Source organism: Gastrolobium bilobum, unplaced genomic scaffold, assembly GCF_033153095.1.
Source record: "Gastrolobium bilobum isolate Gb01-03AN ecotype WA unplaced genomic scaffold, APGP_CSIRO_Gbil_v1 utg65333, whole genome shotgun sequence".
In the NCBI taxonomy this organism is placed as follows: Eukaryota; Viridiplantae; Streptophyta; class Magnoliopsida; order Fabales; family Fabaceae; genus Gastrolobium; species Gastrolobium bilobum.
The window spans coordinates 157,880-175,340 of NW_026895673.1; the positions used below are offsets into that span (position 1 = coordinate 157,880).

Genomic DNA, 17,461 nt, shown 5'->3' on the forward strand with positions numbered 1-17,461 from the left:
TCTTTTATTTGTTAGAACTAGATTGTGGATCTATGAAAATTGAGATAATTGTTTTCTTGCTGATAGGCGTTTGGCCGATGTATTTATAATGATTCACATTTTGGCTTGTGAACTGGGGATTCAAATCTAGTAGTTTTTTTTTTTTTTTGTTACATCAAATGTTAAGAACCTTGGGATATATCACTCCAAAAGCTAGTTCAAAGGGTGAATGTCTAAGGTTTTATAAAGGCCACATTAGTTGTCCACACAATTAATATGGGATTATATATCTCAACACGTCTTCTCACGCAAGAGTCCTTTAAGCTAGAAGCGTGAAAATTGTATTGGTTTACTTTTTGTGCTTTTTTATTTATTTTAATTTCACTTTAAAGCGGGGGACGTTGAGGATCGAATTTGTGACTTTATAGTCACTCAAGCTCTGATACCATGTTAAGAATCTTGTGATACACTATTTCAAAAACTAACTCAAAGGGTGAGAGTGCCCAATGCCTTATAAAAGCCATATTAGTTGTTCACACAATTAATGTGAGACTATATATCTCAACATCAAATCTAATAGTTTAAGTAGAGGAAACAGGAGAAGTGGGTCTATTTGATTTCTGTTCTACAAAACAGTTATTTTATTTTAAAAACAAAAATTAAAAAAATTGTTTGGTAGGAGTTTTTTGTATTAATTGTTCTAAAATCCTCTGTTCTTTAGTTTTTAAAATAAAAAATAAAGAACAACTTTTACCTGTTTTTGTTCTCTTTCATTAGTTTACTCTTAAAACATGTATAGACATGGGGAACATCTTATTAATGACAATCTGGTAATTATAATCAAGCGTTTTTTTTTTTTTCTTTTCATCTTTTACAAAACAGCTTTTGTAAGTTATTCTATAAAATAGTTTTAAAAATAAAAAATTGAGAATACAATCAAACAGATTTGATTTTCATTTTTGTTCTGAAGGTTTCGTTGTTAGACTTCCGAATCCTTGGTCCTGCGTTCTAATTGCTTTGTTATTAAATTGATTAAATATTAGTGTTTGTCCTTGACGTATGCATGTGTAATCAATTTCGTCTTTTCATGAATAATTTTATCGATTTATCCTTCAAAGTTTAAATCTTGAACAAATTGAGTTTCGTTCTTCCATTTACTTCAGTTTAACTTTGTTAATAGAAAATGGAGAGTTTCAGGTTGTGATTGCAATCTTTTGATGTTTTTTTTAGGGAAAAATGCCTATCTTTTAAATGACACAATTTGAGTCATTTCACTCTCACAAAGAAGTGGGACTCACATCTTTATTTTATTTTATTTTTGTCTATTCTCCCTCCCATGATTTATCTCTTTCTCTCACTTAAAATGACATAATTTACAATTTATATCCTTTAAAATGACACACACTCTGCCCCTTTTTTTTATACCAAAAGTGATTTTCATCATGTATCTATCAATCTATTAAATAACTCCACTTTAAAAAAGTGCAAGAATGTGAATGATTTCAATCTCCGTCTTGATCTTCCTTTAGGACAATAAACATCCTCCATGTAAATTTTTGTAAAATTAATTACTTTTACAAAAAAGATAGATTATTTTACCTACCATTTTTTCTGCTTACTTTTGTCTATCACGATAAAATACCATTAGATCAAAATCTTAATTATCATTTACTTTTCTCTCTCCTCTTTAAATTCTGCTATAATGGAGAGTGGTAGACAAAGATAGACAAAAAATAGTAGGTAGAATAACCTATCCCTTTACAAAATCTGATCAAGAATAATATTTTGTAGCTGAAACAAGCTACAAAATTACAATATAATATTGCTTGATAACCTTTGTATTATCTTATTAAAATAATCGTTTGTGAGATAGGGTTCCCGAATTGAAAATTAAGCCAATAATAGATTTAGATCTAATAAAGTGATCACAAATGACAGGGGAAAAAACAAAAAGTGATCACAAATGACGGGGAAAAAACAAAAGTGATCACAAGAAATCGACAAATTGGTTTAAATGTCTAAGACTAATTTTTCAATCGAATTTGTAGGCTAAAGAAAGGATATGTTAAGCCTAGCAACGCTGATAGATGGATAGTGATGGGCACCGATCGAATGGATATAAACTCTGCTTATGTGTTTGCAGTGAGCAATGTTTGATTAAAGTTGGATATCCATGTACACCATGTAAATGTGCAATGTACTGCTATATTAATGCACAATTTTCTATGGTTAATTTTGGTAACTAGATAGAAGTATGTTGACACAATTTTTTAAAAGATATCATTTGAACACAGAATTAATTTTTATTTAAATGTTGGCTTGATCCTAATTAAAAGGAATCTTTAATATATTTTGAACTCTTACACTAAAAACAAAGTTCATTTTCATAGAACTCGGTTTCTCTGAGCCACATTTTGTAATTTCGTGGATGTTGTCACCTACGATTGATGTGCGGACATATAATATTGTAATTTAATAGACACAAAGGTTTTCCACGAAAGAAACAAAAAATAATAAACAAAGGAAAATGCTTAGAAAAATATTGAAGAAGACAAATAATAAAAAATAATGATGCCCAGTTTTTGTGCTTACCTTATGGAGTGGCAAGTTGAGAGTGGAAGTGAGAGAGTTGACTCAATGGCACATCGAAACCTTCAACCAAATTGATATCTCTTAAGGCTGTCCCAGATGGAGTTTGGGCAGGGGTACCCTAAAAGTATGCGACAGGGCTTGGAAGGTTAAAAGGGAAGAAACCTTCAACTTTAGTTCAGCCGAATAGAGAAAGAGGGAAAACTAACAACGAAGTAGTGAAGCTGAGGTGAGACCAATGGCTCTGCGTACTGCGCTTCAAGTCTTCAACAATCCCAATTAGTCAGGCTGAATATTAGTGGGCCCAATCCCAATTTTCAATTGTAATATCTTATAGACAAGTTGGGCTATTAGTGGGCCGAATCTCCTCTGCTTCTTCTTCAATTTGGTCATTGACCTTTGCTCAGGTTAGTTCCCTCTCCTTTGCTCTCTTCTTTCGGTACTTCACTACTTTGCTTCAAAAAAAAAAATAAAAAAAAATTCAACAAGTTTGACGAAAATTCAAAATATTTACAGCGAAAATTCAAAATAAAACACATTTACAGCGAAAATTTTGACCAAAAATATTTACGTAAAAGATTTTGACGAAAATATTTCAGAAATTTTTTTGATGGAAAATATTTCTATAAAAAATTCCGACGGAAATTTTTTTTGTCAAAGTTCTTTGCGGAATCTAAATTCCCTCCAATCATTTCCCTCAAATTTTTTGACGAAAAATATTTTTATAAAACATTTTGACGAAAAACATTTTTGTCAAAATTTTTTATCGAAATATTGTTCGTCATAAAATTTTTACGAAAATTTCCATTAGAAATGTGTTCCATTGAAATTTTTGATGAAAATATTTTTTATCAAAAAATTTGACGGAAATATTTTTCGTCGAAAATTTTCGATAGAGATGCGTTTCGTTAAAAATTTCGACGAAACTTTTCTTGTTAAAAAGTTTAACAAAAATGTTTTCGTTGAAAACTTTCGACGGAATTTGAATTCCATAAAGAATTTTGATGAAATTTTTTTCCGTCAAAAGTTTTCGAAGGAAATGTGTTTCGTGAGAAATTTTGATAGAAATATTTTTTCGTCAAAAATTTCGATGAATATGTTTTTTTGTGAAATATTTTGAGGGAAATGTTTTGACGAAATTTATATTCCGTAAAAAAATTTGACAAAAAAAATTTTCCGTCAAATTTTTTTACAGATATGTTTTTAGTCACAAATTTTGATGAAAATATTTTTCGTCAAACTATTTTGCGGAAAATTTTGATGGAAATGTTTTCCGTAAAAAACAACGTGAACAATTTCTATATGAATCATTTCGTCCTGAGAGTTTCAAAACAATGAAGATTATTGCAAGAAATAGTTAGTCAACTACCTATAACCGGGAGAAACAAACGATTACTTATAAAAATAGCACAATCCATCAAAAATTGATTTTGAATTTGTTAAAAAATCGGTCTTGAACTTGATAACCGGTTTATGGTTCATAACCGGTTTTGATTAAAATCGATTTTGAATTAAAACCGGTTATAAACCACAAACCGGTTTTAAACCAGTTTGGACAAATTAAAAATCGATTTTTTTTTAAAAAAAAGTGGCTCGATTTAAAATCTAAACCGTTTAAAATTAGTTTGGTTTGATTTTTGACAATAATCAAACCGAACCGCTCGATACACTCTCATGCGATTTCAGTATCGTCTACTCTTAATTAAGGTCTAAACCAATCCTCGGGGTTAATCTTATGTTCGAATGTTCCGCAGTTCTGCATAATGCACCCTATTGTCTCGGGATTATTCCATAAAATGTAATCTTTTATTAGACACTTGCTTCAAACTACAAAGTCCATGCCGTGTTAATATCAACAAAGTTATATTCATTCATATACTTCATCATGTACTACTTAAAATTACTGATTAATACGCTTCAACTAACAACATAGGATATGGCTTTTATATTTATTTCTTGCTTTTGACGCACCTGATCAGCGATGGCAATCAAGCTGGAAAGCAAAACAAATATTTTGCGTGTATGAAACAACATTTTAATAGAGAAGGAAAATATTTTTCTCATGTTGCATAAGATAATTTGTCTCGTGTAACACACAAAAAAGTGAATGAGACCCACTAAAAAAAGAGAGAAAGAAAAAAGTGAGTCTTCACCATTTTTATGTGTGTTGCATGAGACAATTTGTCTCGTCAACATGAGAAAAATATATCCCAATAAAGAAAATGCTAAAAGGGTACAAAAATAAATAAATTAAATAAAAAGCACGCTTTAAGGGGACAACTAACTCTCCCGAGACTATTTTTTTCAATCTAAGACTCAAACTCGAGACTATTTTTTTTTCCAGAGATACAACACGAGAACTTTCCGTAACGTTACCCATCTTAATACTACTATTATCCAAACACGTTTAACTGTGATATGAATGCAATAGATTGAGAGCATTAATTGGGGGTTATCCAAACAAAAGTATCATTTTCTGAAGTGATATTGAATGACATTACCGAACCCAGTTAATTATAGTAGTTGTATTACAGCACATAATTTCATTCCGTCCACATTTATTTGTAGAAAAAGAGACACTTTGGATTCACAGCAATCACTATATTTGAGTAAGCAAGTGTAGGACGCCAACTCCATCATATTTCGTTTATCCTACGCCGGCCTATGTGGCTGGTAATGTTTGATTGCCAAATAGCTGTGTATGAACGCATTAAATTGAACGCATAAACTATGAAAATAGCCATAAAAATATGTCCCTATCAAGTTGCTACATTTTGTTAATTATAGGTAATGGTAGCTTAAACTTTTATCTAAGCTCTTCTTATATAACTTGTCTAACCCTACACCAAATGGGTATACAAATATCAGACCCTTGATCATTTTTTATCTTGCCACAACATTTCATGCGCTAAAGATTGGCACAAAAACTAGGTGAAGTTTTGCACCTTGTTTTTTCAATTACAGCGCTTTGCCATGCATGTTTTGTTTTAACTTGTTCATATTGTCAATATGAAACGTTGCATTGGCATGCTTTTAAATCGTTTATGGATATTAATCTCACACTCTTTATATTATTGTTCTTCAAAGGTTCTTACGTGATGGCAAATGAGGAAATCTCTAACATTGAACTCATAGTAAGGCAAGGAGAACCAACTCGAGTTCTGCCTGCAGAGGAAACAGAAAAGGGACTCTATTTCCTTTCAAACCTTGACCAGAATATTGCAGTTCCAGTTCGCACAGTTTATTGCTTTAAATCCACTTCAAGAGGAAATGAGGATGCTGCACAAGTTATCAAGGATGCATTGTCAAAGATTCTTGTTCCTTATTACCCTATGGCAGGAAGGTTGACTATCAGCTCAGAAGGGAAGTTGATCGTGGATTACACAGGGGAGGGTGCAGTGTTTGTTGAGGCTGAAGCAAATTGTAACATAGAAGACATAGGGGACTTAACAAAGCCAGACCCTGAGACTCTTGGAAAATTGGTTTATAACATCCCTGGTGCTCAGAACATACTTGACATGCCTCTTATTGCAGTTCAGGTTTGACATATATACTTTGTCACTTTAACAAATATCATGAACGTTTCCTAGAATATATATATTATGTGTTATGTGTAAGTCTTTAGTTGTGAGCATTAATTTTTTGTTTTGTCATATAAATTGTGATCACCCCAAAGTTTATAAAAGTTTTTAGTTACGAGTATTATTTATACTTTTTTGGTCTTATACACTTGAAATTTCACCTTCCTCCACCAACCAATAAGTAATGTATGTATTGTTGTTCTTTTCCATGGAAAAGTATGATTACATCTAAGAGGCTAAATGATGTTCCAGGTGACAAAGTTCAAATGTGGAGGATTCACTTTGGGGCTAAACATGAACCATTGTATGAAAGATGGACTATGTGCCATGGAATTTGTGAATGCATGGAGTGAGACATCCCGGGGTTTGGACTTAAAGATTCCACCATTTCTTGATCGAACCATACTCAAAGCACGTAACCCTCCCAAGATAGAGTTCCAACACAATGAATTTGTTGAGATTGAAGATGTATCAGGTACTAAAAAACTTTATGAAGAAGAAAAGATGCTCTACAGATCCTTCTGTTTTGATCCTAAGAAGCTTGAGCTGCTAAGGAAAAAGGCCACTGAAGATGGGGTTTTGGAAAAGTGTTCAACTTTTGAAGCCCTCTCAGCTTTTGTATGGAGAGCTAGAACAGCAGCATTAAGGATGCATCCTGATCAAAAAACAAAGCTACTCTTTGCAGTTGATGGAAGGTCTAGATTTGTGCCTCCAATACCTGAGGGTTACTTTGGCAATGCTATTTTGCTAACAAATTCACTATGTAAGGCAAGTGAGTTATTGAAGAATCCTCTGTCATTTGCAGTGGGATTGATTCACAAGGCAATTGAAATGGTCACAGATAGTTATATGAGATCTGCTATTGACTATTTTGAAGTCACAAGAGCTAGACCTTCCCTAACAGCTACCCTTTTGATCACAACTTGGACTAAGTTATCTTTCCATACTACAGATTTTGGTTGGGGAGAACCTTTGTGTTGTGGCCCTGTGACCTTGCCTGAGAAAGAGGTCATTTTGTTCTTATCACATGGTCAAGACAGGAAAAACATAAATGTGCTCCTGGGTTTGCCTGCTTCTGCCATGGAAATTTTTGAAGCATTGATGATGAAGGTATGAAAATGTAGCATGGGTTGGCACTGCAAGAATGTTAATTGGCAATATTGGTCGGGTGAAAAAGACATCCTTTATAAATAAATCTTACTATGCCATTGGAGTCTACATATATTGGTGATAAAGACATTTAAAATAATTCCGTGTGTCATGGAAAGCTATGTGAAGCGGTATTTCCCATACTAGTGTTTAGGCTTGGTTTTCTTTATATTATATTCTTAGCTACTGATTTAATGTTTCAACCCGAAAAGAAAAGAAAAAACAAACTTTTCAGGCATTATTGAAAGAAAAATGAATGAATTAGTAAGTTCTGAAACATTATCAATACAATAATTCGCCTATGCTCCACTCGTCTACTTTCTTTTAATGCCATGGTTCCACTATCATATATATGTCAGTTGTTAGGAAGGTAAATGCACTAACCACTCGGTACATTTTTTTATGATTATTTCTATTTCTATCTTTTTTTTTTTTACATAGAAAAAAAAAGTAACATATTTACACTATCTTTATTTTTATGATTATTTTCTTTTATATCTTTTTTTTTCTTTCTTATTTTGGCAAGGGAGTATCTACGCCAGTTGTACCAAACATATGTTCGGGAATAAGAGAAATCATACTTTTATATCATTATAATATGATGTAATATTTTGTGAAAGGAAACGATATTCGCAGATATTAGCATATCAGTATAATAGGAAGGATGGCTTTGGTAACACAGACTTGGGGTAAGGATGTTGGGCTTCCTTCTTCAATGCTAAGCCCAAGCCCATTTGAGGAGTTTCCTAAAAACCTTAACCCTAATTTCCACCTCCTCTATATATACTCATTAGTTGTGGGTGGAGGCTAGGTCATATGAGAGAATTTTATTTGACAAATATTTGAGAGAAAATTGTTTGAGCAAAGCTTTATGCTTTGCATTTGAGAGATCTCTAGAGAGAGTTTGAGTGAAACATCTCTAGGGTAGTTTGATTATCACTATTGTTGGAGAGGTTGAGTTAACCACCACATTGGTGCATTCTGATTATTTGTAACCATTATTTTCATAGTGAATTTTTGATCTGGACTAGGTCCCGTGGGTTTTTACTTCTTCATTGAAGAAGGTTTTCCCACGTTAAAACTGGTTGTGTTCTTCTTCTCTCTCTCCCGTGTTTACGTTTTGATTTTTCCGCTACGCTGTCCGACCTGGTGGAATCCAGGCAAGGTATTGCTGAGATCTGAGATCGAGGATCTCATTGATTGACTTCCGCATAAAGGCCCATGAGCCGATCTGAGTTTTCCCAACAGTGGTATCAGAGCCCGAGTTCGACGGGTTCTGAGGGAGACGAGGTGGAGACCAGTGGCATAACCAATGATGGAGACATGTTCAAGTTGACCGCATACAATTTCACATATTGGAGACCGATGATGGAAGATCATCTCTACTGCAAAGATCTACATGAGCCCATTATCCTTAATGAGAGACCGGCAGGCAAAACTGATAAGGAGTGGGAGATCCTGAGTCGGAAGGCGGTAGCCACGATCAGGAAATATATTGATAAAATCCTCTTTGAGCACGTGTCCGAGTTCACGAACGCGTATGAGTTGTGGACGAAGCTGGAGTCCATGATTCAGAAGAAGACTCCCAGGAATAAAGCATACCTGGTTCGCCGACTTGTGAAGCTTAAATACAAGGACGACATGAGCATGATTGAACACCTCAACACCTATAAAGGTATTGTGAATCAGCTGTCAAAAGCAGAGATGAAAATTGATGATGAGATGCAGGCTTTGCTGCTGTTGAGCTCGCTGCCAGAAAGTTGGGATACTCTGGTGGTGACTTTGAGTATTTCAGCTCCAGAAGGAAAGTTGAAGATGGATGTCGTGACAGACAGCCTCCTGAGCGAAGAAGTCAGGAGAAGAGAACGAGGTGTTTCAAGCACGTCTGAGGCTAACATTGTTGAGAACAAAGGGAAATCCGACTCCCGGGGTAGAAGCAAAAGCCGGGGTCGAGATCGTGACAGAAGAAGAAAGTCCATAGGTCGGTCAAAGCCGAAATATGAGTTGAAGTGCTTTTACTGTGGAAAGACAGGACATAAGAAGCCAGACTGCTGGACCCTGCAGAATGATGAGAAGAATGGCTCTGCGAAGCCGGATCAGATTATTCCCAAGAAGAGGGAAGACATGAGCACCACTGCGGTGGCTGCCAACCCGAATGCCAAGATATCTCTCCTTGGTGAGGATAATTATTTGAATGTTGCATATGATGACTGCACCTGGATTGTTGACTCCGGTGCCTCCTTCTACGTTACTCCACACATAGGTTTTTTCTCCTCTTATTGAGATGGTGATTTTAGAGTCGTGAAGATGGAAAATCAAGTGACCAGCAAGATTATTGGTGTCGGTGATGTAACTCTGACCACGGATGTCGGATGCCGACTTGTGTTGAAGGTTGTGTGTTGATGCAGTTGGGCAAAGTGATCGCCTATGCTTCGAGGCAGTTGAAACCTCACGAGGAGAACTACCCTACTCATGACTTGGAGTTGGCTGCTATTGTGTTTGCTTTCAAGATTTGGAGGCATTATCTTTTTGGTTTGAGGTTTGTGGTGTTCAGTGACCACAAGAGTTTGAAGTACCTGTTCGACCAGAAGGAGTTGAACATGAGGCAGAGGAGATGGATGGAGTTCATAAAGGACTACAACTTCGAGCTGAGGTATCATCCTGGCAAGGCCAATGTGGTAGCTGATGCTTTGAGTCGAAAATCCAGTAGTTCATCCAGCTTGTTACTTGCTAACTTTGATGTGGTTGAGAAGTTCCGAAACTTGGCAGTGATCGCTCCGTGTGAGAGTGTACTTCTCGAGTTAGAAGCATCTGATGTTGTGAATGAGCTGCTTGAAAAGATTAAAGAGGCACAAGTTCAGAGAGAGTGTCTGGATTATGTGAAGAACCAAGACGGTGTGTCTTGGAATGATGATGGATTGCTTTTGTTTCAGCAGAGGATTGTAGTTCCTCGAGGCCCGTTGACAGAGGAGGTTATGGCAGAAGGCCATAAGGGTCAGTTTTCTATCCACCCTGGTGCTACTAAGATGTATCAAGACTTGAAGAAGAACTTCTGGTGGCCGGGCATGAAGAAAGATGTTGCTATCTTTGTGTCTAAGTGTTTGGTTTGCCAGAAGGTGAAGATTGAGCATCAGAGACTGTCTGGTGAACTTCAACCTCTCGAAGTACCACAGTGGAAGTGGGAAGGTATTTCCATGGATTTCGTGGTGGGATTACCAAAGACTCAGGCGGGTTGTGACTCTATTTGGGTCGTTGTGGACAGGCTGACGAAGTCTGCCCATTTTCTTCCAGTGAAGGTGAGCTTCACTACGGAGCAGTTGGCCAAGCTTTATGTCCGCGAGATTGTGAGGCTTCACGGGGTGCCCGAGAGTATCATTAGTGATAGGGACCCGAAGTTCACATCTCGGTTCTGGGAGGCGCTGCAGGAGGCTTTTGGTACGCAGTTGAGATTGAGTACCACCTATCACCCTCAGACTGATGGACAGACTGAGAGGACCATCCAGACCTTGCAGGACATGTTGCGAGCTTGCACGTTGGAGCAAGGCTCGGCATGGGATAGGTACCTTCCGTTGGTTGAGTTTTCTTACAACAACAGCTTTCATGCTAGCTTGGGCATGACGCCCTACGAAGCACTGTATGGTAGGAGGTGTCGAACTCCTACTTGTTGGTCTGAGGTTGGGGACAAGGAGCTTTTTGGCTTAGACTTTGTCCAAGATACCACCTTGCAGATCCAGATGATCCGTGAAAAGTTGAAGCAGGCGCAGAATCGCCAGAAGAGCTACTATGATTCCAAGCATCGTCCGCTGGAGTTCAGTGAGGGTGAGCACGTGTTTGTGAGACTTTCACCTGTCACCGGTGTTGGTCGGGCACTCGGAGTGAGGAAGCTGAGCCCGCGATATATTGGGCCATACCAGATCCTTGGTAGAGTAGGGCCTGTTGCCTACCGGCTTGCCTTGCCTCCGAACCTGGCTAACATCCACGACGTGTTTCACGTGTCTCAACTTCGGAAGTACATAGCAGATCCTTCGCACGTGGTGCAGCCGAATGATGTGGAGGTTCGGGAGAACCTGAAAACTCCCGTCGGACCACTCAGAATTCTCGATCGTGGCGAGAAGCAGCTGAGGAGCAAGATCATTCCAATGGTCAAGGTGCAATGGACCGGAAGAACTCCTGAGGAGTGTACTTGGGAGCGTGAGGACGAGCTTCTCCGACAGTACCCCGAGTTTCGACCAGGTATGTTTCTGATTTTGAGGTCAAAATCCTAAAAAGGTGGGGTGAATGTAAGAACCCGCACCGTTAATTAAGGTATTTAATTAATTAATTATGTGAAAATAGGAAATGATTCTATAATTGACCTTAATATTTATTAAGAAGCTTTAATAATTATGGTAAGTGATTAAGAATGCTGAAAGTCGCTTTTCGGAAGAAAAGTGCAGATACCGATTCTGCTAGTCGGTATAAATGCGTACCGAAAAAGTATCCCGGAAAATTAATGTAAGTGCATGATAATTACTAGAATAATATATAGGACTTGTAAAACGAGTTTTAAGTCCAAATAATGAGAACTGATGCCAGAAACTGATACTGGCTATGAAAAACGCGTACCGGAAAAGTGCTCAGAAAAATATAATAAAAATATGAAAATTCTTTTAAAATTGAGTAGGTTATGAATCCAGAGTTTGGGATTAAAATGCTAAGCGTAGCAATTAAAGCTAATACTGTGTGTTTTAACCCTTAAGTGGCCTATAAATACAATAGTTGGGCACAAAACCCTAGGTGTGTTTTTTGAAAGAAACTCAGCGGCTGAGTGTGGCTTCTCTTTAGAGTTTCTTGGAGTCCTAGTCTTCTCCTCTAAAGTTTCCATTTTTTTTCTTCCTCTCTTCCATTAAAACACCACCCATCCTTTAAAGCTTTAGTTGTGTTGAAGGAGAACCCTTTGTTGAAGATTTGGGTGCTTTCTAAACCTCTCAAGTTTTCATTTTTCTGTTCTAAAAGGAATCAAGGTAAACTTAATTATCTCTTTGTAAATCCATAATTTTGAGTATAATATGTGTTATATGTTACTGTTGATTCAGAACCCATGTTAATTTAAAGAAAACATTCGTATACTGTGCGCTCTTCCACTGTAGATGGCTTGTTGTTTTGTCTTTTTATGATTTGGGTGCATCGATTTGCGTGACTCCATATGAAATTTCAACACTTTAAATTTGGTCACTGTATACCCAATGTAGGGCTTTCACATTGGTCCAAGCTGTTTATATATATATATATGTGTGTGTGTCAACGTTTTGACCCTGGGAGACATATACATTTGAAAACGTTATTACCCAGGGAGCCGAGCCATTACTTTCGTTTATCCATGCTGTTATATATTTATGTATGCTATATGAACCCAGGGAGGTTAGAAACGTATGCTTAGAAAAGTATGCTTTCGAAAAGTAATGTTTCGTTTATCTATGCTTTCGATTATATATATATATATATATATATATATATATATTTTGTGATGTGAAGAAAGTTATATAAGCATATATGTTATATAGATGGTAGATGTGCAGAATTTTATATATATAACTAACTAACGTTGATATATATATTTAGTTATATACGTTAATATATATATATATATATATATATATATATTTATATATATATATTTATAAATATATATTTATAAAATAATAATCATCAAAAATTAAATAAGTTAAATGGTATATCTTAGAAAGGATTTCCAGGTTCGAAATGAAAAAGAAAATAATATCCGACTGCCTTGAAATTTTAGAATATGTATATTGATACTATGATGGTCATTGAACCAGATCTTTGAGTGCATTGGATTTTATTTGTGGTGTGGACCCTTGTGATATCGAGTTCGAGTCGGAGGGGCATACGGGTACAGGTAAGCTTTCGTGTCCTCGGTTTAGCCATGTTGTGGTTCCACCATGTCCCATGGGGACATGGTATATGCATGCTGTGTTACATGCTTTTGATGTTTTGGAAATGCTATTGAGTTATTGTATGTTAGTGCCTTGTTGATATGCATGGAGGTGTTCCACCTATACGGTAAGCCTGAGTATGTAGAACATACAAGAGGATGAGGCTGTGGGTGAGGTGCAAGCGATGTTCCTTGTACTACATGTAGGGAATAGACGTATTCCTTCATTTCTCTGGCCAGTAGATAGTGATTACACACATGCCATAGATAACTGTTGCACTACATAGTTTTGGAACTGATAATGATATAAATGCTTTTAGAACTTATATTGCACATGTAAGTGAGCTTGGGGTGGAAGATCCTTGAGGACCCCTTGTCTTACTGAGATTTCTTGTTTAGAGATCTCACCCCACGTTTGGGGAATGCTTATTTCAGGGTCAGGTAATGTTGAGACCCCAGGCGGCAGGAGGCCGGAGCAAACATTAGATTGCTGTTATATTATGCTGCCATGATTGGATGCTGGATTTGCATGTTGTTTATGCTTATAGCTTCAGTTATGTTTATGGAGTTTTACGTTGAGACTGGTTGCTTTCTATGTTTATTTGGTGAGCATGGGGATTGTCCATGACACATAGTATTGTATGTTTTGATTATGTCTTGAGTCTTTTGGAGTTGTAATAATGTATCAGGATATTGTCCGGATTACTTGATGTAATGCCGTGATTTAGATACACACTTTATCTATATATTGAGGTATTTCAGTAGATGTCTTATTGCAATTTACATACAGGCGATATTTTATGAAATTGATTAAGTAATCAAGTTGGTAATTGATGATGACGTCATAATTGAAAAGAAAAAGAATATTCTGCATTTTTAATTAAGCACCGCTTAATACGATGTAATGTTAATATTCCGAGTATACACGGGGTGTTACATTTTATGGTATCAGAGCAACGTTTCAAGGGAAAAGCCTGTATGTATTGCAATGATTAGGATGTTTGGTTGTGTCTGTTTTGTGTGTTTGCTCCGTCGAGTATTATTATGATAATGCATATGTGACCACATTGCGTGGGCCTGATCAACTCATAATTTGTGTAACTTGTGCAGAGTCATGGTAAGACCCGGGAGAAACCGCGAGACTTCGGAGGATCGGCCCGATCCTGTCCTGGCTGCATTAGCTGAGATGCAGGCGGCCCGACTAGCCGACCAGGAGGCCATGAGAATGGCAAACCAGGCCATTCTGGACGCCGTTAGAGAGGCGAACAGGAAGGCCACTGAGGACGTGTTGGAGGCCAACCGTCTGGCGAACATGACGATGTTTAGAGTCATGTTGGAGGAGATGAGGAATGGCCCTGATATTGGTCATGCTCCACCGCCACCACCTCCACCGCCGCCACCACCATCACCTCCACCCAGTCTGCAGGATGACTCTCAGAGTCAGATGGGAGATGGCAGTCATCTTACGGGGGCCATGCAGACTGTCCCTGTTTTTGTTGAGGATCGTGATGAGATCGATCGCCGGCTGAATGCTTTCCGTAAGCATAAGCCACCTGCCTTTGATGGATCCTTTGATCCTGTTGCTGTGGCACGTTGGTTGCAGGCGTTGGACAAGATATTTCGGGTCATGCAGTGCACAGATCCGCAGAAGTTGATGTTCACTACTTACATGCTGGAGGGCGATGCCCATGAGTGGTGGACAAACCTTTCTCATGTCTACGAGATGCAGGGTCATGTGATGACTTGGCCTATGTTCGAGGATTTCTTCTTGGGTCAGTACTTTCCATATGACGCTCAAGAGAGGCAGCAGGGAGAGTTTGACAGATTGGTTCAGGGCTCGTTGTTTGTGGACGAGTACCTGGCCAAGTTCAACCAGTTGGTGAAGTTTGCACACTTCAGGATGGCGAGGCCTACTCCTACATTTCTGGCTGCTAAGTTCCGCAGGGGACTTAGTGAGGATATTGCTGGTTACCCAGCTGGTTCTGCTTCTAGAGATTTTGGGACACTGGTTCAGCAGTGTCGTGATATTGAAGATTACTACAGCTCGAGTAAGGCCAAGAAGGCCAAGGTTGCTGAGGCGACGAAGGTTGCAGCTGGTAGTTCCACTTCTTGGCAAGACAGGAAGTTTGGGAACTAGGGCAAGGGTAAACAGTTGGCAGCTCGGCAAGCGCCGAGTCAGTTCAAGAGGACTTCTGCTCAGGGGAGTGCAGCGAGACCTCCTGCTCCCAGGTGTTCGGGATGCGGGAAGACTCATTTTGGGCCGTGTTCTACCGGCAAGTTGATATGTTTCCAGTGTGGCAAGGAGGGCCACTATTCCAGAGAGTGTCCGTTGTCGACGGCGAGGGCTACTGCAGTGCAGGCAGTGCCACTTCAGATGGTTCCCCTTCCACATACTTCGGCACCGGCAGTGCCACCATCTTCTGGGAGAGTTTATACCCTGGATCGTCAGCAGTCGGATCGAGCTCCGAACCTTGTCAGAGGTACTGTTACGATTGGTTCATCAGCTGTTGATGTGTTGTTTGACTCTGGGGCTACGCATTCTTTTGTTGCTACCCCGATTGTTGTGGGGCTTGAGTTGCCCAGTGATGTGCTTTCTCCACCGATGCGGGTGACTACCGCCACCGGAGAAAGATGTGATGCTACCACTGTTCATCGCGATGTGGCGTTTCAGTGGGATGGTCGTGAGTTCTCGGTGGATCTGATAGGATTGCCGATGGCCAACTTGGAGGTTATTCTGGGCATGGATTGGCTGTCCAGAAATTGTGTGATGATTGACTGTTGTGCCAAGCGTGTAGTGTTGTCTCCGTGTGATTCCACAGCCAGTTCCTCGCCGTACATTTCGTTGCTGCAGGCTAGGAGAGCCTTGAGAGCAGGGGCATTTGGTTATGTCATGTTGAGAGGTTTGGTGAGTGGTACACAGGAGGACATCACCGGCATTCCTGTGGTGAGGGAATTCCTCGAGGTGTTTCCTGAGGATATTCCTGAGTTTCCGTCACAGAGGGAGATAGAGTTCTCCATAGATCTGTTGCCTGGTGTGGGGCCGATCTCTTTAGCTCCATACCGGATGTCGCCACCGGAGTTGGCAGAGCTGAAGAAGCATATTGAGGATCTTTCAGCGAAAGATTTTATTAGACCGAGTGTGTCTCCTTGGGGAGCACCGGTTATCTTTGTGAAGAAGAAGGATGGGACAATGCGATTGTGCACCGACTACAGGCAGCTGAACAAGGTGACAATCAAGAACAAGTATCCCCTTCCTCGTATTGATGATCTGTTGGATCAGCTCAGGGGTGTTTGTGTGTATTCCAAGATTGATCTCCGGTCCGGATACCATCAGATTCGGGTGAAGCCGGACGATGTCCCGAAGACTGCATTTCGCTCGAGATATGGTCATTTTGAGTACTTGGTGATTCCGTTCGGTCTCACCAATGCACCTGCTGTGTTCATGGATTACATGAACAGGAATTTCCAGCCGTACCTGGATCAGTTTGTGATCGTCTTCATTGACGATATTTTGATTTACTCCAAGATGGAGGAAGAGCATGTGGAGCATTTGAGAACTATTCTGCAAGTGCTGAAGGAGAAGAAGCTGTATGCAAAGCCTTCAAAGTGTGAGTTTTGGCTCAAGTCTGTGAAGTTTCTTGGGCATGTTATTTCTGCTGAAGGAGTTGCAGTGGATCCGAACAAGATTGAGGCCGTGCTGGATTGGGAGAGACCCAAGACAGTTACAGAAGTGAGGAGCTTTCTGGGTTTGGCAGGTTACTATCGGAGGTTCATCAAGGGATTCTCCACCATGGTTTTGCCATTGGCTCGCCTTACTCGGAAGGAGACTTCATTTGTGTGGACTCACGAGTGTGAGGTCTGTTTTCAGGAGTTGAAGGGGAGACTGACTACAGCTCCTGTGTTGATCATTCCTGATCCTGCGCTTGAGATTGAGCTTTACACCGACGCCTCCGGGAAGGGGCTAGGTTGTGTGTTGATGCAGTTGGGCAAAGTGATCGCCTATGCTTCGAGGCAGTTGAAACCTCAGGAGGAGAACTACCCTACTCATGACTTGGAGTTGGCTGCTATTGTGTTTGCTTTCAAGATTTGGAGGCATTATCTTTTTGGTTTGAGGTTTGTGGTGTTCAGTGACCACAAGAGTTTGAAGTACCTGTTCGACCAGAAGGAGTTGAACATGAGGCAGAGGAGATGGATGGAGTTCATAAAGGACTACGACTTCGAGCTGAGG

The 17,461-nt window shown here is 39.0% G+C and overlaps 1 protein-coding gene across 1 annotated transcript; it reads left to right on the plus strand.

The window, feature by feature from the left end:
• The first annotated feature begins 5,666 nt into the window (after window positions 1-5,666).
• LOC133289092 (omega-hydroxypalmitate O-feruloyl transferase-like) lies at window positions 5,667-7,490 on the plus strand. The gene is made up of 2 exons (XM_061486960.1): window positions 5,667-6,107; window positions 6,402-7,490. The coding sequence occupies exons 1-2, from the start codon at window positions 5,667-5,669 to the stop codon at window positions 7,263-7,265; spliced, it is 1,305 nt and encodes a 434-aa protein (XP_061342944.1). The 3' UTR covers window positions 7,266-7,490.
• Window positions 7,491-17,461: the final 9,971 nt, after the last annotated feature.